We start from the raw sequence: 22,262 nt of genomic DNA, 5'->3' as shown, positions 1-22,262 counted from the left end.
GCAAAAGTCCATTAAGGGCTACCAGAGATAATCCTTTTGTTTTTAACAATCTTGATTTTTAATCCCTTCAAATAATGTCATAGAACTCTACTTCTTTTCATTTCTTCTTGGCCCATTCTCACAAGATTCTTCAAAGGTTTAACAGCTCTCTTTTCTTAGAATGTAGAAAAATGTAGAAAAAAATATCTCTCACTTTATTGGTTTTTATGTCCCTTTTAATTATTCAAGCATCAGCCCATTTTGTGTGTGTGTTAATGTACCATCTTTTTTCATGTCATTTTTAAATACACTTTCAACCCACTGTCTATCTTTTCAGCCAAAATGTCTTCCTCTTCTGCAATATCTTTTAGATACAGTCCATCCATAAAGGCAGATCCAGCTATTGATAATGCTAACATTAATTTTTTCCTCCATTTTTTAAAGTATCCTTTAATATTTCCATTGTTAGTATATTTTGCATCATTAAGTTACTGTTAGTCAAGTTTATGTATTCTTCTCTTTTAACTGAAATCTTTAGTTCCCCCTAGTGTCCACTTTTTAAAATTGTAGTATATATTTTAAAAAAAAAATCAAAACAAAAATATTTTCCTACAGAAAGGATTCTTTATAATTTATTTCTATATTATTTATTTATAAATCTGAAAACTATTTCAAATTTATCAGTAACCTTAGCCTGTTTTTTTTAGTTTTCTAAAATCAAAGTTTTAATCAACTTTTTCCTGTTCATTTTTTTAAATAAGTTCTTAAGCTGATAGTTAATATTTTCTTTCATTAATGATTGATTGCAGACTCACTCAGATTTTCAGACTTGTTTATCCAAAGGTTTCTAATAGCTGAAAAGTAATTAATAAGCAATTTTTAAAATGTGATTAGAAAGGGAAGTATCCAAAATTAGTGTAGGTAGTTCTTAATTTACAACCATTCGTTTAATGACCATTTGAAGTTACAATGGCACTGAAAAAAGGTGACTTATGACCATTTTTCAAACTTATGACCATCACAGCATCCCTGTGGTCATGCAATCAACATTCATACACTTGGCAACTGCTTCATGTTTATGATGGCTGCAGTGTGCCAGGCAATCATTTTTTGCGATCTTCTAGCAAGCAAAGTCAATGGGGAAGCTGTTTATCAACTGTGTTGCTAACTTAAAAACTGCAATGATTCACTTAACAAATGTGGCAAGAAAGGTCATAAAATGGGGCAAAACTCACTTAACAATTTTTTCACTTAGCAACATAAATGGGATCAATCGTGGTCATAAGTCGAGAATGACCTGTATATTTTTAAAGATGTTGACCATGGTTTGAGTAGGGTAGCTGGTTTTTTTTAGGTTCCCAGTGCTCAAAACCCATCAGAGATGGCTGCCTTTTGGCTCCTCAGGAGGAACACTTTTGCTGCACATATTGTGGCCTGGCAGTGGAGCTGGCAGCAGAGTCAGACAGTGAGGAGGTTGGGGAGGAGCATGAGCCAGTCCTGGAGGCTGGGGAAGGATCCGGTGAGGGTTCAGCATCAGAGGCAGAGATGGGGCCAAGGGCATCTGGCAGTGAGCAGGTGCCTATAGAGCTAGACAGCAGTGAGGCAGAGGAACAGCTAGTACCTGTTCCCAGTGCACAGATGCATAGAGCTGCCAGAAGAAAAGAACAATTCAGAAATTAAGGTAGACTTGGGAGTAAAGACACAGGTGGAAGGTGATTGGCCCCTCCCATAGAAAATATAAGAGGAGCAAAAGGGTTTTTTGCAGGAAACAACTTGTTCGTTCCGTCGTTAGATTCATTTCAGGAGTGTGAAGATCTGTCCGTGACTCTGTGCCCCATCTTTCCTTGCATATCACCTCATTTGGAAAATATTTACATGGCAGCTTTCCAAGATAGATAAGGTCTGTAGTCATAAATATTCCTTTGAAAGACTGTTTGCCAGGCCTTGCTGAATGTGAATGAGAGGAATTCACTTTCATTTAATGAAGGGTTTTGTTGGGACCAGGACTCTGCTTCGTGCTTTTTGGGGAAACCTAGTTCAGAACACCACTGGCAACTGATCTCCATCCTCTCTTGTCCAAAGAGGTTCTCTTCAAATTCTGCTGTGGCCATCAGCTCCCGTTTTCTTCAATATTTTACACTTGCTTTCATAAACTGAAACCACTTTTAATTTTGATTTTTCCCCTTTCCTTTAGTCTTCGCCTTCCTTGACTTTTGTCTCTCATCAGACTTTTCACAGATTTATTAGTAGCTGTAGAGTAAATATAAAGTTGGTGGACCTTTAATATAGCTTTGAATCTAAAATAGACTCATAATTGCAAACATTATATGTACAGCAAACCATCCAAAGTTGGCAATCATGTGCTAAGCTTGATAAAATTCTTTATTGCTCTTACATCTGGGCTGCATAACTCCGGATAACCACTGGATGACAGCAAAGACACACAGAGAACCTCCAATCCCACCCCACTCTACCCCATTTCCATAACCTTTCTATTATGTGAAATAGAAGGAAAACGGGTAATTTGTTTTGCAATACGGGAATTCAGCAAAATTCATGAGTGATTTGTTCTCCCATTAATGCAAAATCTTACCTTAGTTCATCCCTGGATGTCCTGGGATTTACCAAAGCTGTTATTTTACAGGACTTTTAACAGATCAAATAGCTTGGCAGCTCTCCTGACAGTAATTATTGTGATTTGTTGACATATGACAAGACAATATGATAGAAGGTGCTAGCAATTAATTTTCTTTTTCTTTGTGTGGAACCAGTATGAGGGATTTTTGTTCTCCTTCATACCAAAGCGGCTTGGGATGGAAGTCTTTGTGCTCTTCATCGTGTTTTTAAAGTTAATGGAAGTGAATGTAATAATAGATTGATGACAGTCTGTTTTGAGGAGTTGGGACTGTAAACAATAGAAAAATGGAAGTGCCCCAAAACAAGTGGATGCAAGGCAGTGGTGGGATTGAAAATTGTTTACTACTGGTTCTGTGGGTGTGGCTTGGTAGGCATGGTGTGGCTTGGTGAGCGTGGCTTGGTGGGCATGACAGGAGAAGGATACAGTAAAATCTCCATTCCCTCCCTAATCCAGGGGAAGGATACTGTAAAATCTCCATTTCCTCCCAATCAGCTGGGACTCAGGAGGCAAAGAACAGATGGGGGCAGGGCCAGTCAGAGGTAGTATTTATCGGTTCTCTGAACTACTCAAATTTCCGCTACTGGTTCTCCAGAACTGGTCAGAACCTGTTGAATAGCACCTCTGATGCAAGGATCCAAACACCTTTACATTGCTTCTGGAAATGTCGACTGATTTAAGAACCCAGATAAGTCAGTGACAGTACTACAACAACAATTTGTTATTTAATAGTTTTATCCATGTGTACTCCAAGTGGTATGTAAATATACTCATAAGAGTAGCATTCTTATTTCTAAAGGATAACAGTTGTTTCTATGTCATACATGTCTGGAATGCAGAAAGTCACCAGTTTGAGGGAAATTGTGTCTTGTCAGCTGAGACTGCAATAAAGAAGGGAAGCTCAGCTGGAAGTGGGAAAAGTGCACTGGGACAGGCAAAGAAAATACGAGGATTGCCCGTTTCATCCCAACGACAAGTAATGTAAGAAATAGACTTGAAAATTCTAAAAAAAATTACCCAATACAACATTTCTGGAAAAGCCTTGGGCTTCTGCACACTCTTTAATAATTGGGTCATTAAATAGCTGCTAACACATAAAGCTGTAGCATTAGCTCAGAATTTGTATTGTAAAGTGTGCATTACAAAATGGTTTAACAAGCACTTATGATATTTGGCTTCTGCTGGCTTAATTTAACTTTTCCAGGTTAATGTCATGCAAAGAGCATTACTTGTCCTTCAGCTACTTTTACCTGAACCTGGCTTGAAATTTATCCAAGAGTGTAATGAAATAATAAAGGGAGAATGTTGAGAGAGGGAGGCAGGGAGAGCTGCTTCCCCATTCTCTTCACACAGGTGTAAATCCAGGAAGGCTTAATTAATTTAAGTCAGTGGAGAGAATAAAAATAGGACATCAATGTGATAATATTCTTCTGTGTTTATTGAAACGAGGAAAGCAAGCAAGGCTTGTTGACATAGTCTCTGAACTGCATCCTCTTTGGTAGTCTCTCTGCACTTCTGCTTCTGAGAAAGGGATGCAGTTGAAGAAAGCATCCTGTGAACTCAGCCAGTGTCTGAAATACTGTTGGTTATCAGAAAGAAATATTCAATAGCTGCCGAGGTTTGGAATTGTTTCTCCAAGCCAAGGAGGAAATAATAGTGGCAATAAACTTTCAAAACCTCCCACTGCTTTTTTTTTTTTTTCAAACAATTTTGAGGAGTGTTTGCATAGATATCAGACTTTCAGGGTTTGGAACTCTCTTCGGTAGCTTGATAACCAGGATGTTTTGTTGCCAAAAAAGATGGATAGCCTTCACCTTTACTAATTCATTGCCTTTGAGCTATGGGTGCATATAAATATATATTGTTCTATCTGTGAACAGGCTTCTCTGCTCCAAACAATCGTTACATTTCTAATATAAAAATGAAAGCTTCTGAACTCTAAAAATTTTACTTCTAAGTAGGCATGAATAAGATTGCACAGGTAGACTGCAGAACACTCAATTCATTATCCAGGTAGGTATTTAAAGGTTACTTAGGTTGGTATATATTATTAGTGTGCTGCTCTTTCCCGTTTCTTCTGGATTTTCTGGGTATAAGTTGACACCTATAATGGGAAATCCCAGGAGGTGACAAATGACTAGAAAATGTGAAGGGGATTATTAAAAACTAGACAACCCATGTTCTGTTCGTCATCATTTCATAGATATTTCCTTAGTGAAACAGAATCTCCTGGGTGGGCAAAAAACAGTGGGAACAGGAGTGAGAGCCAACTTCCCCATTGAATTACCTTCTAGGCAAGGAGCATCAAAAGCCTTCCTACCTTCCTTCCTTCCTTCCTTTCTCCCTCCCTCCCTCCTTCTCTCCCTCTCCATTCTTTCCTTCATTCGCTATCATTTTACCATTTTCTCCTTCCTTTCTTCTCCCTTCCTTAGTATGCTAGCTTCTCCATTTACTTTGCTTGTGAGAAGCTTGCAGGGAGAAAGCCAGTAGAGAAGTCAGCAGGAAGTTGCCACAAAGACCAGCAGGCAGGTAAATAGCTATTGCTGGATGGGGGAAGGTGTGTGTGTGTGTGTGTGTGTGTGTGTGTGTGTGCAGTCTGGAATGGAGTGCATGAGAGGTGCTGCATGGATTGAGAAGAGGGTGTGTGTGTATGTGTGTATGTGTGTACTACAGATGCCTTGTGCATCAGAGTGCTGTGGTGTGGGTATTGTAGGTCAGATGAGTGCTCAGGGGTATGTGAGATATGCTATAAGTTTGGATAGGGCATGTGGGAGTATGGGAAGAGTTAAGAAAGATATGTTGGAGTCATGGGGTATGTTAGAAGTATCACATATGTCAAGTAGAACATGTTGGGGGCATGAGTCAAAAAGAATGTGTGGGGATTGCATGGGCATTATCCTGACTCAATCCAAGCTTACAGTAAATCAAAGAGGCAGGTGCAAACCTTTACTCATAACAAGTAACAAAAAGCTATGTGCCAATGCATGCAGAGTGATCAAGTTTCCACTAGTATAGCAACTTAAACAAAGAGTTTCAAGTCCACAGAGTCAGGCATTAGAGTGGTAAATAGTTCTGGAGTCCAATGCATAGAAGAGATTGTTGACTAGCTGGATTCCAAAATCATGAGTCAAAGAGGCAAGGCACAGAAAGTAGGAGAAACAGACTGGTGTCAAGGCTCCCACTGACAAACCCAAATAAATCAGAACTCTGAGACATGGCTCCTACTCAAAGGCTATCTTTAATGAGTACAGTACATAATAATAATAATAATAATAATAATAATAATAATAATAATAATAATAATAATAATAATATATTTATTTCTTAGCCGCACCCTCTCCCGAAGGACTCGGGGCGGCATACAATAAAACATATGAAATAAATATATAGACAAGACATACATATTACAAAAACATATACCAAGACATGTACAAGGAGGAGGTCGGCTAATGAATAAAAACAATAAAATACAATGTTTAGAAACCCCTAAATAATCATATTGGCACAGTTTCAATGGAAAACCAATTCTAAATTTTTCCTTCAATTTCAGCATAATTAAACTTGGAAATGAACGCAACCACAAGTGTCACAGGCAGTGGTGGGTTTCAAATTTTTTTAGAACCTCTTCTGTAGGTGTGGCCTGCTTTGTGGGAGTGGCTTGTTGGCCATGTGACTGAGTGGGAGTGGCTTGCCAGCCATGTGGCTTGGCAGTCATGTAACTGGGTGGGTGTGGCTTGGCAGTCATGTGACTGGGTGGGAGTGGCTTGGCAGTCATGTGACTGGGTGGGTCTGGCCAACTTGTAAAATGTGGTGAAACGCACTTAACAACGCTCTTGCTTAGCAACCAAAATGTTGGCTCAGAAACTCTGGCATTTGAAGCAAGCAAGTTTTAAAGCTGACAAGTTACCAAAACAAAAAACAAAAAAAAAAAACCCATGGGTGTTCAAGTTTGACAGCTTTAAGACTTGTGGACTTCAACTCCCAGAATTCCTCTTCCAGTCATGTTGGCTCAGGAACTCTGGCATTGAAGTGTGCAAGTCTTAAAGCTGTCAAGTTTCAAGACCTTTGCACCCCTAACCCTTTAGAAAAAAAAAACCCCAGGGGTGTTCAAACTTGACAGCTTTAAGACTTGTGGACTTCAACTCCCAGAATTCCTCTTCCAGTCATGTTGGCTCAGGAACTCTGGCATTGAAGTGTGCAAGTCTTAAAGCTGTCAAGTTACAAGACCCTTGCAACCCTAACCCTTTAGAAAAAAAAAACCCCAGGGATGTTCAAACTTGACAGCTTTAAGATTTTATGGTTTAGATAGGACTCTTAGAGGCAGGCAGGGCGATTGGTGAGCCAGCCAATCAGTGAGTGGTGGGTGGGGCAAGCGTGGTGCGGATGGGCAGGGGGAGGGAGCTGGAAACGGTTCTAAACGCCACTGTAGATTTGTGGAACCTCTTCTATAGAAGAGGTTAGAACTGGCAGGAACCCACCCTTAGTAACAGATCATGTTTGCCAATTGGGTTAGTTGGTGGGCTCTTCAGGCACTCCTTCTCCAACCTTATCTGTTGCCAGTAGAGATGACTTTGGTTCCCATGAGAAAGCCCTTTGTTGTGTCTAGTAATGTATTCCAATCTCCTTACCCCCTTACCCCTCTGTGTGGTAACTGAGGAACAGAAAGATGGCTGTGACCAGGTTCAGTTCGAAGTTGACACCTGGTGTGTCTCATTTAGAAAGGCAGGGTTGCTTTCTCATAGGTAGAAGTCCTCCAAGGTCTCTTCCAGCCTTATGATTTTATAATTTCAGCATTCTTCTAGCTTTTTTTCTAAATGACACTCCCCACTTTCATCTCTTTTCTGGCTGCTGAATGTGGTAAAATTGGGGAATAGAGTAGTGGGATGGAGAGCATAGGTTCTTATTTAGGGTTCTTAAAGTTTTTGTTACTCTGTTTCATTATCAGTGCATAAATTCATGTTTCTTTCTCCCAAGAGATAATGGTTTAATACAGTACATATTTTAAAAATCAAATTTCTTAAATATAATGTATTTTGGGACATTATTTGCACGAACATATAAATATGTATACAAGGTTCTCCTTAATATATGTATTTCTTGATCAGAGAATTTACATTACATCCTGTTGAAGTATACACATTGAAAGATAGCTATATATTCATCTGCATATTGATTAGAAAAGCATTCACATTAAAATATAAATTTTTAAAAAAATTACCTCTAATTCTGTATGAGATATTTGAGAGTTATTTCAGCAGTAGATATGTAAAGGAAATATGTAATGCATTTGTTTTGCCTCAAATGATTTGAGCTACCATTTGATTTACAGTGGTGAATGCAGTAAATTATTGATCATGGCTGCTAGAATATATTTGGAAAATCTTCCAAAATTAATATTAATATACTGTATATTTAGAAAAATACATAAAATATCCTATATTTGAGAAAATTGATAGAAAATCAAGTGGAATAGAGAAAAGAACATTCAAAATGATAAGTATTAAGGTAAATGTACAGAGAAGTGGTACATTTCTTTTAGTTGCATGCAAAAAAATATGTATCTAAAGCAGGGGTTGGTTGCTGCTGGTTTTACTACCGGTTTGCAACCTGCATGCAACACAACACTGCACACTCATTCGCTGTTCAATGTAAATTGCTCTTCACACATGCGCAGAACAATTTACAGTGAACTGTGCATGTGCAGTCACTAACAACCAAAATGTCAGCAACCCAGCAGCGGCGAGAGAACCGGTTTGGGGGCATGGCAGGCCTAGTTTGCTGCCGGTTCTGCAACCCAGGCCTGAATTCCACTACTGGTTCGACCAAACTGGGCCGAATCGGGAGCAACCCACTTCTTTTTTTAAAAAAATGTTTATTTATTTTTCTTTAAAAAAACAAAACAACACATACAGCACAAGAGCAGGGAAGTAAGAAAAACACAGAATTTCATCAAGCATGTTGTTTGGTTACAAGTTTTTGTGCGGTGGTTTTTACAATTAAGGATATGGTCACTAATTATCCATTAAACATAGGGAGCAACCCACTTCTGATCTAAAGGAATAGGAAGGCCAAATATACACCATAACAGCTGCAGATTTCAGATTAGATTCTGAACATCTAATAACCTAATTCATGGTCCTTGTCCCCAGAAAAATGCAAAGGTTTATAACATGTTATTGGACTTTTTCATTTATTTGCTTAATTTATTAGTCAACATAGCAAGGCAGTGTATGTTATTGTTGTTGTTGTTGGTCGTACAGAAAGCCAGACATTTAAGCTGCATGTGGCATTTTTGTCTGCTTATCAAGTCCTTCCCAAGGGCCTGGGATAGACAGAGGTTGTTATTAAATAACATTAAAAGTATTGTTGAAGAATGTAAGTTGTTCTAAATAGAGCGATGGTGATTTTGTCCTTACTGATGCTATTTAAGAGGTGTTATTATGATTTCAAATCAGAACCAGATAAAAATCTTAATCAAACAAATAACAAATAGCAATCATGACAGGGAAATACCAAGGCAATTATGTACTATATGAAACATAAAATCAAATGCAGCACTGCAGATCACTCTCCCCCAAGGTCTGCTGAAAAAACTCCCCTAAATGACTATCAGGTTGGAGACATATGTAGGAGTGCTATTCCAGAGGGCAGGAATGGTCACAGAGAAGTCCCATAAGACAATGCTCTCTGGAGCATGATGACTCTGCAAGACTTTATCAGAGGGACAGAAATAATCAAAGTGAAGCAATCCTTTGGTTATTTAGACTCTAAACTATGAAGAGCTTCATAGGAGACAACTATCTTTTTAATTTGCACCCATAAGTAAAGGTGTTTAAAGGGACTAAACGAGGGGTAACCTCTGGATTTGACATCAGTTGTAGGTCTGAATGGTCTTCAAGGATACCCCCTCACAGTATGTCCTTGTGCATCAACAGTAGTCCAAACAATAGGTGATCTAAAATGCATTTGGAGTGCCTCCTAATCCAGTTATGATTGGCATGCAAGATGAATCTGTGTTAAGTCATGTTATACTTTAGAAAACGGCAGTTTGGCATTGGGTAGATGTGATGTCAACAGAAAAATAAGTCAAACTTATCACTAAATTTAAGCCTTAATATGGAGTTGTGCATATTTACAGTGGGACTCTAGCTTAGCTTAGCTATGCTTCTCCTTGTCCGCACTGGAATCTTCTTGCCTGCCCTTCAGTTTCCATAAAATTAATCTCTCCCAATCTCCAAGGAGCTACATTAGGTTCTGAGAACCACTAGTCATCCAGTTCACATCACCCAACCCTCATCAACCAGCATGTGTCCCAGGGAGTTGCATTTGATTAACACTCAGCTTCTTAGGTCCAAAACATTGGTTCTTGTACCAACTATCTACTCCAGGAGTGTCAAACTCAATTTCATTGAGGGCCACATCAGGCCTGTGTTTGACTTCGGGGGCTGGTGTGGGCATGACACCAGCCCCCGAAGTCAAACACAGGCCTGATGTGGCCCTCAATGAAATTGAGTTTGACACCCCTGGGATCGTATCCTGCCCCATACATCCCTTCGACCGATCCGCTCTCACAGGGAGGGGCTCCTCCGGGTGCCGTCCACAAGGCAGTGCCAGCGGGTGATGCCCAGGAGTAGGGCCTTCTCTGTGATGGGCCCGACCCTCTGGAATGACCTCCCCCGTGACATCAGAACAATCACTGATCTCCGGTCCTTCCGTAAGATGCTCAAGACCCACCTGTTTAGTTTAGCGGGCCTGGCCTAATCCCGATCTAGTCCCTCAATTCTGTACTTTTAAATTTTTGGGGTTGTTTTAAGCTAATTTTTAACTTTTATTACCCTGTACAGCCTTATTGTTTAATTGGTTTTTAAGTGTATCTATTTTATATTAGGTTTTAATGTGGTGTCTGTACACTGCCCCGAGTCCCTTCGGGGAGAGGGGGCGGTTATAAATTTAATATAATAATAATAATAATAATAATAATAATAATAACAACAACAACAACAAGAACAACAACAATAATGACTAAGGTTGGCGTGGCCAGTTTGATGTCACTCGTGTCGGGATCACCTGTGGTGGCCCAAGTGCTCTGCCAGTGTAAACAGGGTTCCAAGCTCTGTTTTCAGTTGCTACAGACTTCTGCAGCCTTCTGCCAGTAAAAACAGACCTTGCAAGGGCCACTCATGGCTCTCCTGAGCTCCATTTTCGGCTGCAGTGGGCTCCTGCAACCCTCTGCCAGTGAGAATGGAGCTCGCAAGGGCCACGGCCCTCCCAAGCTCCATTATGTCTAGCTGAGGCATCACAGGCTGGCCATTTGCTGTTTCCAGGGTGGCCATGGGCCAGATTTAAGCATCCCACAGGATGGATCTGGGCCCCGGGTCTTGAGTTTGACACCTCTGATCTACTCATTGGTACTCAGTCTTCCACTGCTCATGATTCTCCAAACCAACAAACTGCAATAGTGTTTCACCAGCATTCCTAACCTACCAGCCTCACCATGGCTGCTCTCTAGTAAGTGAATAAGATCCTCAGCAACTTTGGCCATCATATCCATCACATCGAACAGGATCCCAGCCTGCCATCATCTGAGTGCCCAGATCTCATTGGTCACTTTAAATCCCTGTTGTGTCTGGTCACAAGCTTCCAGCTCTAACTCAATGCATTTTCATGAGCCTCTTTCTTCAATCCCAGTTTAGAAATTTCATGTTTCTAACTGTATCCCCTATACTGATCATAACCAATGAAACATTTAAAAAGCTACTTTACCTTGTCCCCAGTTGAGGTTTGTTATTTGTTTTATATTGACACAATGTATGGCAAGGACTTTAGGAAGACTTAGATGCTTTGGGGGAGATGAGAGAGGATGGGAAAGATTTTATCCAGGGGATTTTCATCCTTATTTTTTCTTTTTCCTCAAAAAGAGCTCACATTTATATATCAATATTGGAAACAATGAAACTAGCCAATCATTGAAACACATTTCAGTAAACCAAAGATACTGATAAATACAGAACCCAACAAAATTCAAATAGCAATATTCCAAAGTTATTTGGGGGATTTGAAATTTCCAAATTCATTTGGGGTCCCAGGAAGAACACATTGCAGTAGTCCATTGGAGATTTCAGATAGACATATATGAGTGTAGCCAAGCCAGACCATATAAAGAAGTGATGCATCTCATTTGTTAAGTGTGAGCTGCCTGAAAGCCTGAAATGGTTTTGAATAATAGTTACTTGGGAACAATAAAGGAAAGGGGAGTTTTGTGTTGGGAAATGGTAAATTATTGTCAATCTTAAAATCCTGTGTGAAAATGAACATTATTTTTATTTCATTTTTTCTATTTTGCTATATTCCTTCTTTTCTTCCCTCCCTCTCTCCTTCCCTCCCTCCTTCCTCTTTATTATAGTAAAGAAGCCAATAACAGAAAGGGAAAATCAATTCCACTTTACTCCTAAAATGAAAGGACAGAATATATTTTCCACTGCACTAAAACTAAAGTGTGGTGTTGTCTTGCCATCAGCCAAGGGTCCTTGAGGTCACCACTTAGTAGCATAAGTGACAAAGCTTTTTGTTTCCATCTGAAAGTCAGCCAGAACAACGGTCTGCTCCAGGGATCTCAATTATCTCCTTGTGGGGAGTGTTGGACAGTAAAAATTATGTGTCTGTCTGTCCGTCCGTCCATCTGTCCACCAACCCACCCACCCACCCATCCATCCATCCATCAGCTATCTAGCTATTATAATAACTATCTATCTAGCTATCATTATTTTTCACCACATCTTTGCTATAGAAACCAATGTCTATGTGTTTTTTATGGGGTTTTTGTTTTTGCCAAAAATAATCAGGAAAATCCTATTAATGTTTCTGCTATAGCAGCATCTCTCTTGAAAATCCAATTGGGGTTTACTTGTAAATCTCTTTGGACTGCTGGGTGTTCCAGTTTTGTTGGATATCTTAGTTTAAAAATAGAAAGATTAAATTATTCCTTCTTTTGAATTAACACTTTTGTCAAAGATACTTATTTTCATATTCCATGACCCAATATACATACGTAACAGAAATATCTACCTTCAGATGAAACAAGCAAGCAAACAAACAAACAAAAAACCCCACTCACTTTCTTACCTCTTTTCCCTTTCATTTCACCACAGAAGACAAGATCTGGACAGTGGTGCAGCACAATAACACAGAATTGACTCATGTCCACGGATTTGATCCTCGGAAGCCATACACCATGAACTTCAGTTACAATAGCAGTGGGGATCAGCTGGAAGCAATAACAAATAATGCTGAATATTGTGAACAGGAGACAATTTACCGTTGTAAAAAGTCACGTCTGCTGAATTCCCCAAGTAAGTGCCATCTGTTGAAGTCTTTCTGGTTTTTTTGTTTGGTCATTTGTTTTTATTTTTAATGTTTTAGTGTCTGCAATATAGTAATATACATATTATCCGATAAGATCAAACAATTGAAATGAGAGCATGGCTAATTTTATTTATCTATATTCTGCCTTTATTATTTCTTTAATAAATAATTCAAAATGCCCAACATACCTAATACTCCTTCCTCCTCTTTTTTTTCTCCACCACAATAACCCTGTGATGGATGTTGAACTTAGATAGAGTGACTGGTCCCAAGTCAATAATATAATACGGTAATAATACAATGATATCAATGCAAAATGATAGGAAGTACAAAATAATATAAAACATTTTAAAAAGCAATGTCTTAATAGCAAATACTACCTTAGGTTAGTGACACATAATAGTGTGATCTTTTAAAAGCAACTTCTGTATGGTCAACTTGCTCCACCTACTTAAGACAAATTAAGAGAAAGTGAAAAAGAAAACAGAATCTTATAATTATAAATAAAAACTATTGATGTTACCATGCATAAATCAAAACTGTTCTTACAGAGGGTTAACATATCCATGTTGAAAAATCCAGCTGACCCATTAAAAGACAGCAAAGAGATACAGAAACACTAGTTATTTTATGACTGCTCATGTTCTTCATTTAAATAAATACAGTCTTCTCAATATTTGTAGCAGACAGTATTAAAGCTCTTTCTAAGTAATCAATGGGGCAGAATAGCTAATAATTATGGGGAGTAACAGAACTTCAATCATTAAAGGAGAATGGTTATAAGCACTCTTCACACTTACAACTAATTAGCATGTAATTACCACTTGGAAGAGCTCTTAAAGAGATAGATGAGTTTTTTCCCCAAAATGAAGCTAGACATGTTTATGAAAAATGTGTTATTATACATTTGCAATTTAATACTTGGCAGCTGAAATCAGGAACTCTTGAGATGGTTTTGACTGAAATATTAAGTATATATCACAAAGGATTCGATATTAGTCTAACAAAACCAATTTTTTTCTTTATTTGTTTTTATCTCATATTCATTATTTTTATAAGTAACTCAAGGCAGAGACCTAATACTCCTTCTCCTCCTGTTTTCTCCACAACAACTCTGTGAAGTGGGTTGGGCTGAGAGAGAGAATGAGTGGCCCAAAGTTACACAACCAGCTTTCATGCCTAAAGTGGGATTAGAATTCATAATCTCCTGGTTTCTAGCCTTAACTTCTTGACCAAACTGGCTGAACTTTTCTTAGATCAAACAGGGCTTTGCTTCCTTAACTGGCTCATTAAGTTAGCTCTAAGTCTTAAAGAAAAAAAGTGAAATCAGATCTAAGCTCTGCAGCTTAATCAGAAAACCAAGCTAAAGTGGTGAAAAATAAAATAAAAGACCAATAATGATGTGTCAAAAGTTATTTTACATGTGCTTCACATGATAATTTTCATGCTATCATCCCAAATAGTATCTGTCAGTTGTCTACATCAGGTGTTGTTATATGAAACATGGTCTCCCGTCTTCTGAGAATATTTAATGGCTGTCAGATGCATCTTCTACAATGTAATTATCACTTGACTAATTAAATTTTTCATTTTGAGAATGATTGCCTACAACCTCTTCATGCTGCCTTGTTTCTTCCCAGCGAAGCTGACACTTGGTTGCTGTTGGTTTTTTGCATATTTTTAAAGTCGTTTTATATGGAAGGAATCAAGAAATGTGTAATGCAAATACATAATTGTCATCAAAGGAGAAACGTTAAATGGCTTACAGTATGTTATTACCAGAAAATGCTTGAACTGATATACATAAGTGGTTCTTCAGAAAATGGGACAGATATTTTCAAAGTTCAAAGTGATGAATTAATAGTCACCTTTTTAGCCTTTATTTAATCAAAGCTCTGTGTATCTTACACTGCAACAAGATGCTCAGATTGAGGTATGCCATAAATAAGCTATTTTGGGGCTCGAACAAATATGATCATTGAAAGCATGCTGTTTTCAGGTAGTCTTCGGGTTACAATCACAATTGGGCTCAGAATTTCTGCTGTTAAGCAAGACAGTTGTTCAGTGAATTGTGCCCCATTTTACGACCTTTATTGCCATTGTTGTTAAGCTAATCACTGCAATTGTTAACAACACAGTTGTTAAGTGAATCTGGATTCCCCATTGACTTTGCTTGTCAGAAGGTTGCAAAAGGGGGAACACATGACCCTAGGACACTACAACCGCCATAAGTACATGGCAGTTGCCAAGCATCCAAATTTTGATAATGTGACCTGGGATGCTGCAGTGATACTGATCAGTGTTCATTGCTGTTGTAACTTCGAATGGCTGCCAAATGAATGGTTGTAAATCAAGGAATACCTTTATTATATATTCTTTCTTTTATCCTTTCCTTTGTTGTTTGACTTAGTAGATATTATTTACTCTGGGCTCTTAGTTTGCTTTCATCTTGCTCTAATTCACCCAATTTGATGCCTTCTTCATCTTGCTAGGTAGCAGAAGTTACCACAGAAAACCAAGATAAGGAAAACTGTTCTAGTCTATGCATTATAATAGCTTTCAGGATTTTTTTCCCCTTTGCAGTATCTTAAACTGTTTAGCACTTATTGGTGTTGGATGTGCATGTCTTAGTTCTTCAGTTCTTTACCCAATCTTCCTCACTTCTGCATTGGGTCTGCCTTGCTGCTATCAACATTAAATCCCCAAAAAATTTGTCACCATTGATGCTTGTTTGTTTGTTTTCTATTTCTTCTCATATGTTCTGCTCTAAATTCCTCAGTGAATTTAGGAGGCCATGCAAATGCTTCTTTGAGGGGAGAATTGAGGATTTCATGTAGAAATGTCTTCTGTCCATCCACATTTCGGGACACAGATAGTTTGGTTCAGAAAGATGGTTGCTGAGGCAGGCAGGCAAGCAGTCAGTCAGTCAGTCAGTAGGGCGGGCGGGCGGGCGGGCGGGCGGGCGGGAGGGAGGGAGGGTGGGAGGGAGGGAAGGAAGGAAGGAAGGAAGGAAGGAAGGAAGGAAGGAAGGAAGGAAGGAAGGAAGGAAGGAAGGAAGGAAGGAAGACAGGCTTTGGAATCAAGTTTTTTTTACTATTTGTCCAAAAATAAAAATAAAGCATGTTGTTGACACCATAAGAATTTTGACATTCAAACCAAAATATCTTCCCTCCCCCCCATAAAAATAGTAGTAGCAATATGGAATGATTAAAAAAGAAAATCCATATTCTTTATTCTGTTCATTGATGGGTGTTATACACTGAGTTCACTTTGCATGAAAAAGAGATTTAAATTCGTGTTATCCAAAGTATCTGTGATAATATGTTTTGTTGAAGACTGTATTTAAAATCATAAATCTATGAAAGGATACAGTAAATATTAGGCAAATAAAAATAATTTAAAATGAAAAGAAACCTAACAATGGTTTTAAAATAAACCAAATTAAAATAGGCAGATTTCCTCTGATGTAATGAAAACTGTCGAGGGACATTGCTTTTCACTGAGTGAAAGTTTTGTTAGCATTAAAGGGGTGCTGAAGGTGGACATATTTTTCCACAAGTGTTTCAGTCATAGGATGGATTCTTATCATATATCATTCAAATCAATACTTTCTTTATATGTCCATAGAAAAAAAAATTACAGTTAAATACATGATTGATAAACTTTTCCTCAAATCAGATTTGACTCTTGAGGTTTCATGGACAGATCCATTACATTTTCTTGGTAACTAATTTCATTGCATTTTCCTCCTTCAAATATGCCTATTCGATGCTTCCCCTAAAACCCTATTATCTAAATATAGTTTAATCTCAATTTATACCCCGTTGTGATTTTTAACACAGGAATTACAATACATTATAAACCCAAAAGGCAATTATTAAATCCCAATCCACAGAAACATACCCATGAATTTAGGCTACACTAGAATTCACAGAGTATGTCCCTCAAGCAAATTTCATATTAACGTTATCCATTTGCAAGGGGATCAGCTAAGGAACATGTTACCACTTCTTAAACTGATTAACAACTTGCAAGATGTAATTTCGCAACAAGGTAATTTGGAAAAAGATTCTTGAAAAAATATTTTTCACCGTCTTGCAGTGGCTAAAGGTTTGCTGTAGTGTTACCATGCTTTTATGCTTGTGTGATATTTTAATCTGGTCTATGTAGATTGATGAAGCTTTTCGGGATGTGATGGGTGGATTCAACTAATTGTTGAGGTTGTTCAAATGCAATATTTGAAACCTATAATATATGGTTCTGTGTTTAAGTGAACGATTCACTGGTTTTTGTAGATGTTCACCTTTTTTTAATTATAGGACATAGAAAATTTGTAGGCATTATGATAGACAGTCTTTCCATTAATTATGCAGCAGTCACATGCCTCTTACTGAATATTAGTTGTGAATATATTAATTTACACTAGTTCATATGATTAATTTCCCATCGGATTTCCTATTTTAAGGAAATGTTGGTTTATGTAAGTGAACTGTAGGGGTTTCCCCCCCCCTCTCTCTTGTACTTTTATACAAATAAAATAAAAGTATATTTTTAAAAAACTGGAAAGAACAACTTGATAATTGTTGATAATATTTGTTTTTTGGATTTTTTTGGTCAATTTTATATAGGGAGATTTACAACAAAGCTAAAAACAGTCAAATTAATAAGTAGTAAATTATTATTATGATGGTAAAAAATTCAAAACCTACAAAAATGAAGCTGAACAAGAAGACCAGTGGTGGGTTCCTACCAGTTCAGACTGGTTCAGCTGAACTGGTAGTGGTTTGGTGGCCTGGGTCACTGGAACTGGCAGCGACCCAGACCTGCCACGCTCCCAAACTGGTTTTCCTATGGTGGCGCCATCTTGATTTTCGGTTCTGCGCATGCACAGAACAATTTTCATTGTACATTTTCCCCCCATTTTTAACGTTCTGCGCATGCACAGACCTATTTATGGGCAAATTTTTGCATGCACTGCTTCCGGCAGTAATGCCGGAAGCAACCCGCCCCTGAAGAAGACATATTAGGTGAGGAGATGTTAATAATACAGGAGTCATCTCAATTCTTCCCTGGTCTGCTGGAATATGAATATCTGATAGATTTTGAAGACCTTCCAAAGGTCAAAAGTGAAGAAGCCAATCTTACTCTGGGGGAAAGGTATTTTGCAAAGAGGGCACCATAGCAGAAAAGTCCCAGTGCTTAGGATCTGGCAATGGTGCCTACAAGGCATGTATTATATGATGTTGGATGATGCAATGGTCTCCATAAAGGAAAAGTCACTGAATGTGAACAATCCAATAGAGAAGATATCTTCGCAGAATATTTTAGAGTACATAAGATGCTAATGAAGATGCTAGTTTTATATTGTACCAGAACAGCCTTCTCCAGCTTTGTGCTTTCCAATATTCTAAGATTTTTAATTGCTGCATATAATGTAAGGAGAAATTCAGGTTGACCAAGCAGATGGAAGGAGATAGATCAATTCATTACAAGTAGAATCAGCTGGAAAGCAGACACACATAATTGGATCTGGCTGTTGTCCAAAGAAAGACAATCTTTTATAGGCTGTCCAAGTCAAACGTTGCAACTAAAGTGCTTGCACAGACAGTCATTTTGTACCTTGAAAGGACATCATAAGCCAAGGAACCTTGCAATTTATAACTCCCGGCTGGCTTCTCAGATGACACAGAAGAGCACAGATTTAAAATTAAAAGATTCTAGCACTAGTGGCTATTAGTCCATAACTTGCTGAAAAAGAAGATAGGTTAGTGCAGACATAAATTCTCGCACGGCGATTCTAAAAATTGAAGAATGGTAAAATTTAGTACAGCTTTCTAAGATTTTACACATGGAATATATAGTCAGAAAATTGACTATATGCAGGAGTGTGCTGAAGCCAGTTTGTATCATAAAAGCCAATTGTTGATATATATTTTTGGAGTTTGGTGAACCAGCTGAGGAGAACTGAGTTCCTGACCACAACGGAGCCAGAAGAAGCAGTTGTTTCACGTTTATTTAGCACACATTTACACATATTTTTAAAGTACAGTGATTTGGAAATGTGTGAAATCTGCAGTGAATTTAAAACCAAACAGGAGGAAAGGTTAAACCCGGAGACTATATATAGACTAAATTAGCCATTTAATTATAATGTTTGTTCAATTCTTGCTTAACCCAAATAACACTAATTGTTGAATGTGAATATCTGTTTTACCACATTCTCAAAAACCTAGGTGTTTTGGGACTCTAAACTTTAAGTACCAGATCTTAACTATATTTAGAAGCATCAAGAGAAGAAGAGTCTGTTTACGAATTCAGAACTAAGTGTCACATTTCTGTATATTATCAAAACCATTTTAATAAGCACTTCAAAAAATACATTTCAGACATGGAAAACATTTCATACCTACAGCATCACAGATATAAGATTCACAGAGTGTCATATATAACACCAAAGTATATTGTTATAAAATATTCAATAGGGCCTGATAGGTAATTTATACTTGAAATTTAAATAAACAAAGTATTCTTGGTTCTAGAATTAAAAGATCGACCTTGAGCTGCAGAATTCAGGTCTGCTTTTTGACAAATTGCTCATGAAATCACTTCTGTCCAGTTAAAATGGTCCAATCTGTTCAGAATTGCTGTGGCAAAATATTGTTTTCTTTCATAGCTGAAATAATGGCTGGTTAAGTGCTCATACTTATCAGTTTAGTACCATTTGTGGCTTAATCCTTTTGTTGACATGGAGATGTCTTAGCCTATATACACATAAATACACACACACACACACACACACACACACACACACACCTTTTTACAAATATTACCTTTTTTGTCGCAAAGGTGCTTTTTTCAAGAGGCAACTGGATTTTGTCTTTTTTCTTTGAAGACATTTTGCTTCACATCCAAAAAGCTTCTTCAGCTCTCTTCAAATGCCTTCAAAGGGAAAAAACAACAACAAATGCTCCTTTAAAAAAAAATCTCCTTTGAGAGATTTAGAAAAAAAGGCATATTAAACATGGTACAATACTTTTTGGAAAAATAATAATGGACTTTTATGAATTATACCAAAACATAATGGAAAAAGACTGGAGGGGGGGGGGCATTTAGATTGAGTTTGGATGTTGTCATTGAATTCTCCCAAAGACCCCAAAAGTTTCTAGTGTTTCTCTATTAAGAGAGGCTTTGAAATAAATTTCTTTAGAGATTTTTATTAATATATTCAAGTTTAGGCAGATTGAAGGATAACAACAAAGAAACACATTGGAATCCTCCCCTGCCAAGTGAAATATCTGAATTCTCTTTATCAAAACTGAGACTCAATCAAATTAATGTGCAAGTTAAGGATCCCATGTTTCATGAAAAAGATCTCACAATGGTTTTGTCTACAGTAGGAAGTATTTCTATTTCTATTTTCCTTTTATTCAGCTTGTATCAATTAATGAGGCAATTTTATGGGTGGCAATTTACTGATGGGAAAGCAAATGTGATAAAAGTTCCTGGACTGTACAATATTCCCTCTCCACTCTTCCATTTTCTAATGTTATGTTTAATATTCATCTGGCAAGCTTTACTTATTGACTGTCAGCCCCTTCAGGTGGACAAGGTCAAGAAACAGGTTTGTGGCAGGGATTCCAGGAATACTTTTTATGATTAAAAAAAGTATAATTACAATATAATTTGAAAGCTGCTTTCCCTCTTTGCACCACACCACATCACAGTGGGGTCTCACATCTGACTTGTGTTGGAAGCACTGAGGGACTTCCAGATTGAAAGGATTAGCTGGTGGCATTACTGTTGCTGGGGAGTCCCAGATGGAGGCTTCTTTCATGTTCCTGGCAGAAGTTGGAGCAAAGGATGGGTACTCATCCAAACCCACAGCAACACTCATTATCACTACTAACCTCTAGCCCAGCATCCTAATGATTCCAGCCAACACACTCCTTAAAGTGGGCTTATTCATCTTTCCCCTTAATTGCTTGTTCATTCCTGTTCTGTTCCCAAGGTCAGATCTGATCTTTCACACTGACAAATTAAGGGCTTCCCGGGCGCTGTTGAAGTTTTCTGCTTAAGGCAAAGGCAGCTGCAATGCAAGGATCAAGTCCAGAGAGTGGGACATGGAAATTCAGGTACTCCTCAACCAAAATTTCCATTACTAAGCAAAACATTTCTTAAGTGAGTTGTACCATTGTGCCACTTTTTTGCCACAGTTTTTAAGCAAATAACGTATTAAGTTATTTAATTTATTAACTTATAACTTATTAAGTTATTAAGCAAAACATGCAGCCTTATGCTAATCCAGCTTCTCCCATTGATTTTGCTTGGCAGAAACTGTCTGGGAAGGTCACAAATGGTAGTCACATGATCCCAGCCTGCTGCAACCATGATAAATACATGCCAGTTGCCAAGTGTCTGAATTTTGATCACATAACCATGGGGATGCTGTGATGGCTGTAAGAGTGAGGATCAGTCATAAAAAAAAATTCCCCAGTGCTGTTGTAATTTTAAATGGTTGCAATAGTTGAAACAATGGCTGGAAGTCAAAGACTATATGTGGGCAATTAATAAGGGGTGTCCAAAAGACAGAAGGCCACTAGAAAGAAATTGCTGCAGCAAATGGTTATTGAGCCAGAATGCAGTGCAAAAAAAAAATGGCATTGCTTTCTGATCTAGTTTTCTTCAATTTTTATGGTGCACCAAGTCTTGTGAAGACTCACTTATCACCTCTTGTTGGGCAAATGTGTTGATGGAGCAGATCAACTACAGGAAAGGATTTTACTTTGCTGAAACTTCGAGTGAAATAGTCTTTTGGTATGCCATGGCATTTTCTACTTGGTGAGCTGGCCAAAACACTTTGTTTCTCTCATTATGATGGCTTTTGTGCATACTCAGAAGTCATATCTTTTCAGCTAGTATTTCATGGAGATGGAGGAACTTATCTGCATGAGGTTCTTTCTTTCTTTCCTTCTTTCCTTCCTTCTTTCCTTCTTTCTTTCTTTCTTTCTTTCTTTCTTTCTTTCTTTCTTTCTTTCTTTCTTTCTTTCTTTCTTTCCATTGCTAGCTGAAAGCCACATGAAAGCAAACTGGCTGGTTGCCACAGTCCAGAGATATATACACTTTTAGAAGCAAAGAATCATTTTTATCTATAGTTAAAGATGACTACTGTAATGTAATCAAGGCTTGACATCAAGCCTTGATTACATTCCATGGGTTGAGACCAGGAATCCAATAAACAAACCACAAAGCCAAGGGAAAAGCCAAGGGACATGATGAAATGGAATCC

General features: G+C 37.9%; 1 protein-coding gene across 1 annotated transcript in view; it reads left to right on the top strand.

Moving 5' to 3' along the window:
- Nucleotides 1-22,262, top strand: part of CNTNAP5 (contactin associated protein family member 5) — a 407,927-nt gene that overhangs the window by 285,928 nt on the left and 99,737 nt on the right. The window contains exon 13 of the mRNA XM_081943815.1: nucleotides 12,763-12,963. Coding sequence (XP_081799941.1) covers nucleotides 12,763-12,963 — 201 coding nt within the window. The remainder of the gene's footprint in view (nucleotides 1-12,762; nucleotides 12,964-22,262) is intronic.

This window comes from Natrix helvetica (genome assembly GCF_964273705.1).
Source record: "Natrix helvetica genome assembly, chromosome: 1".
Classification (NCBI taxonomy): Eukaryota; Metazoa; Chordata; class Lepidosauria; order Squamata; family Natricidae; genus Natrix; species Natrix helvetica.
Note: the sequence above shows the minus strand (reverse complement) of the source record. Positions and strands in the feature narration are given on the sequence as shown.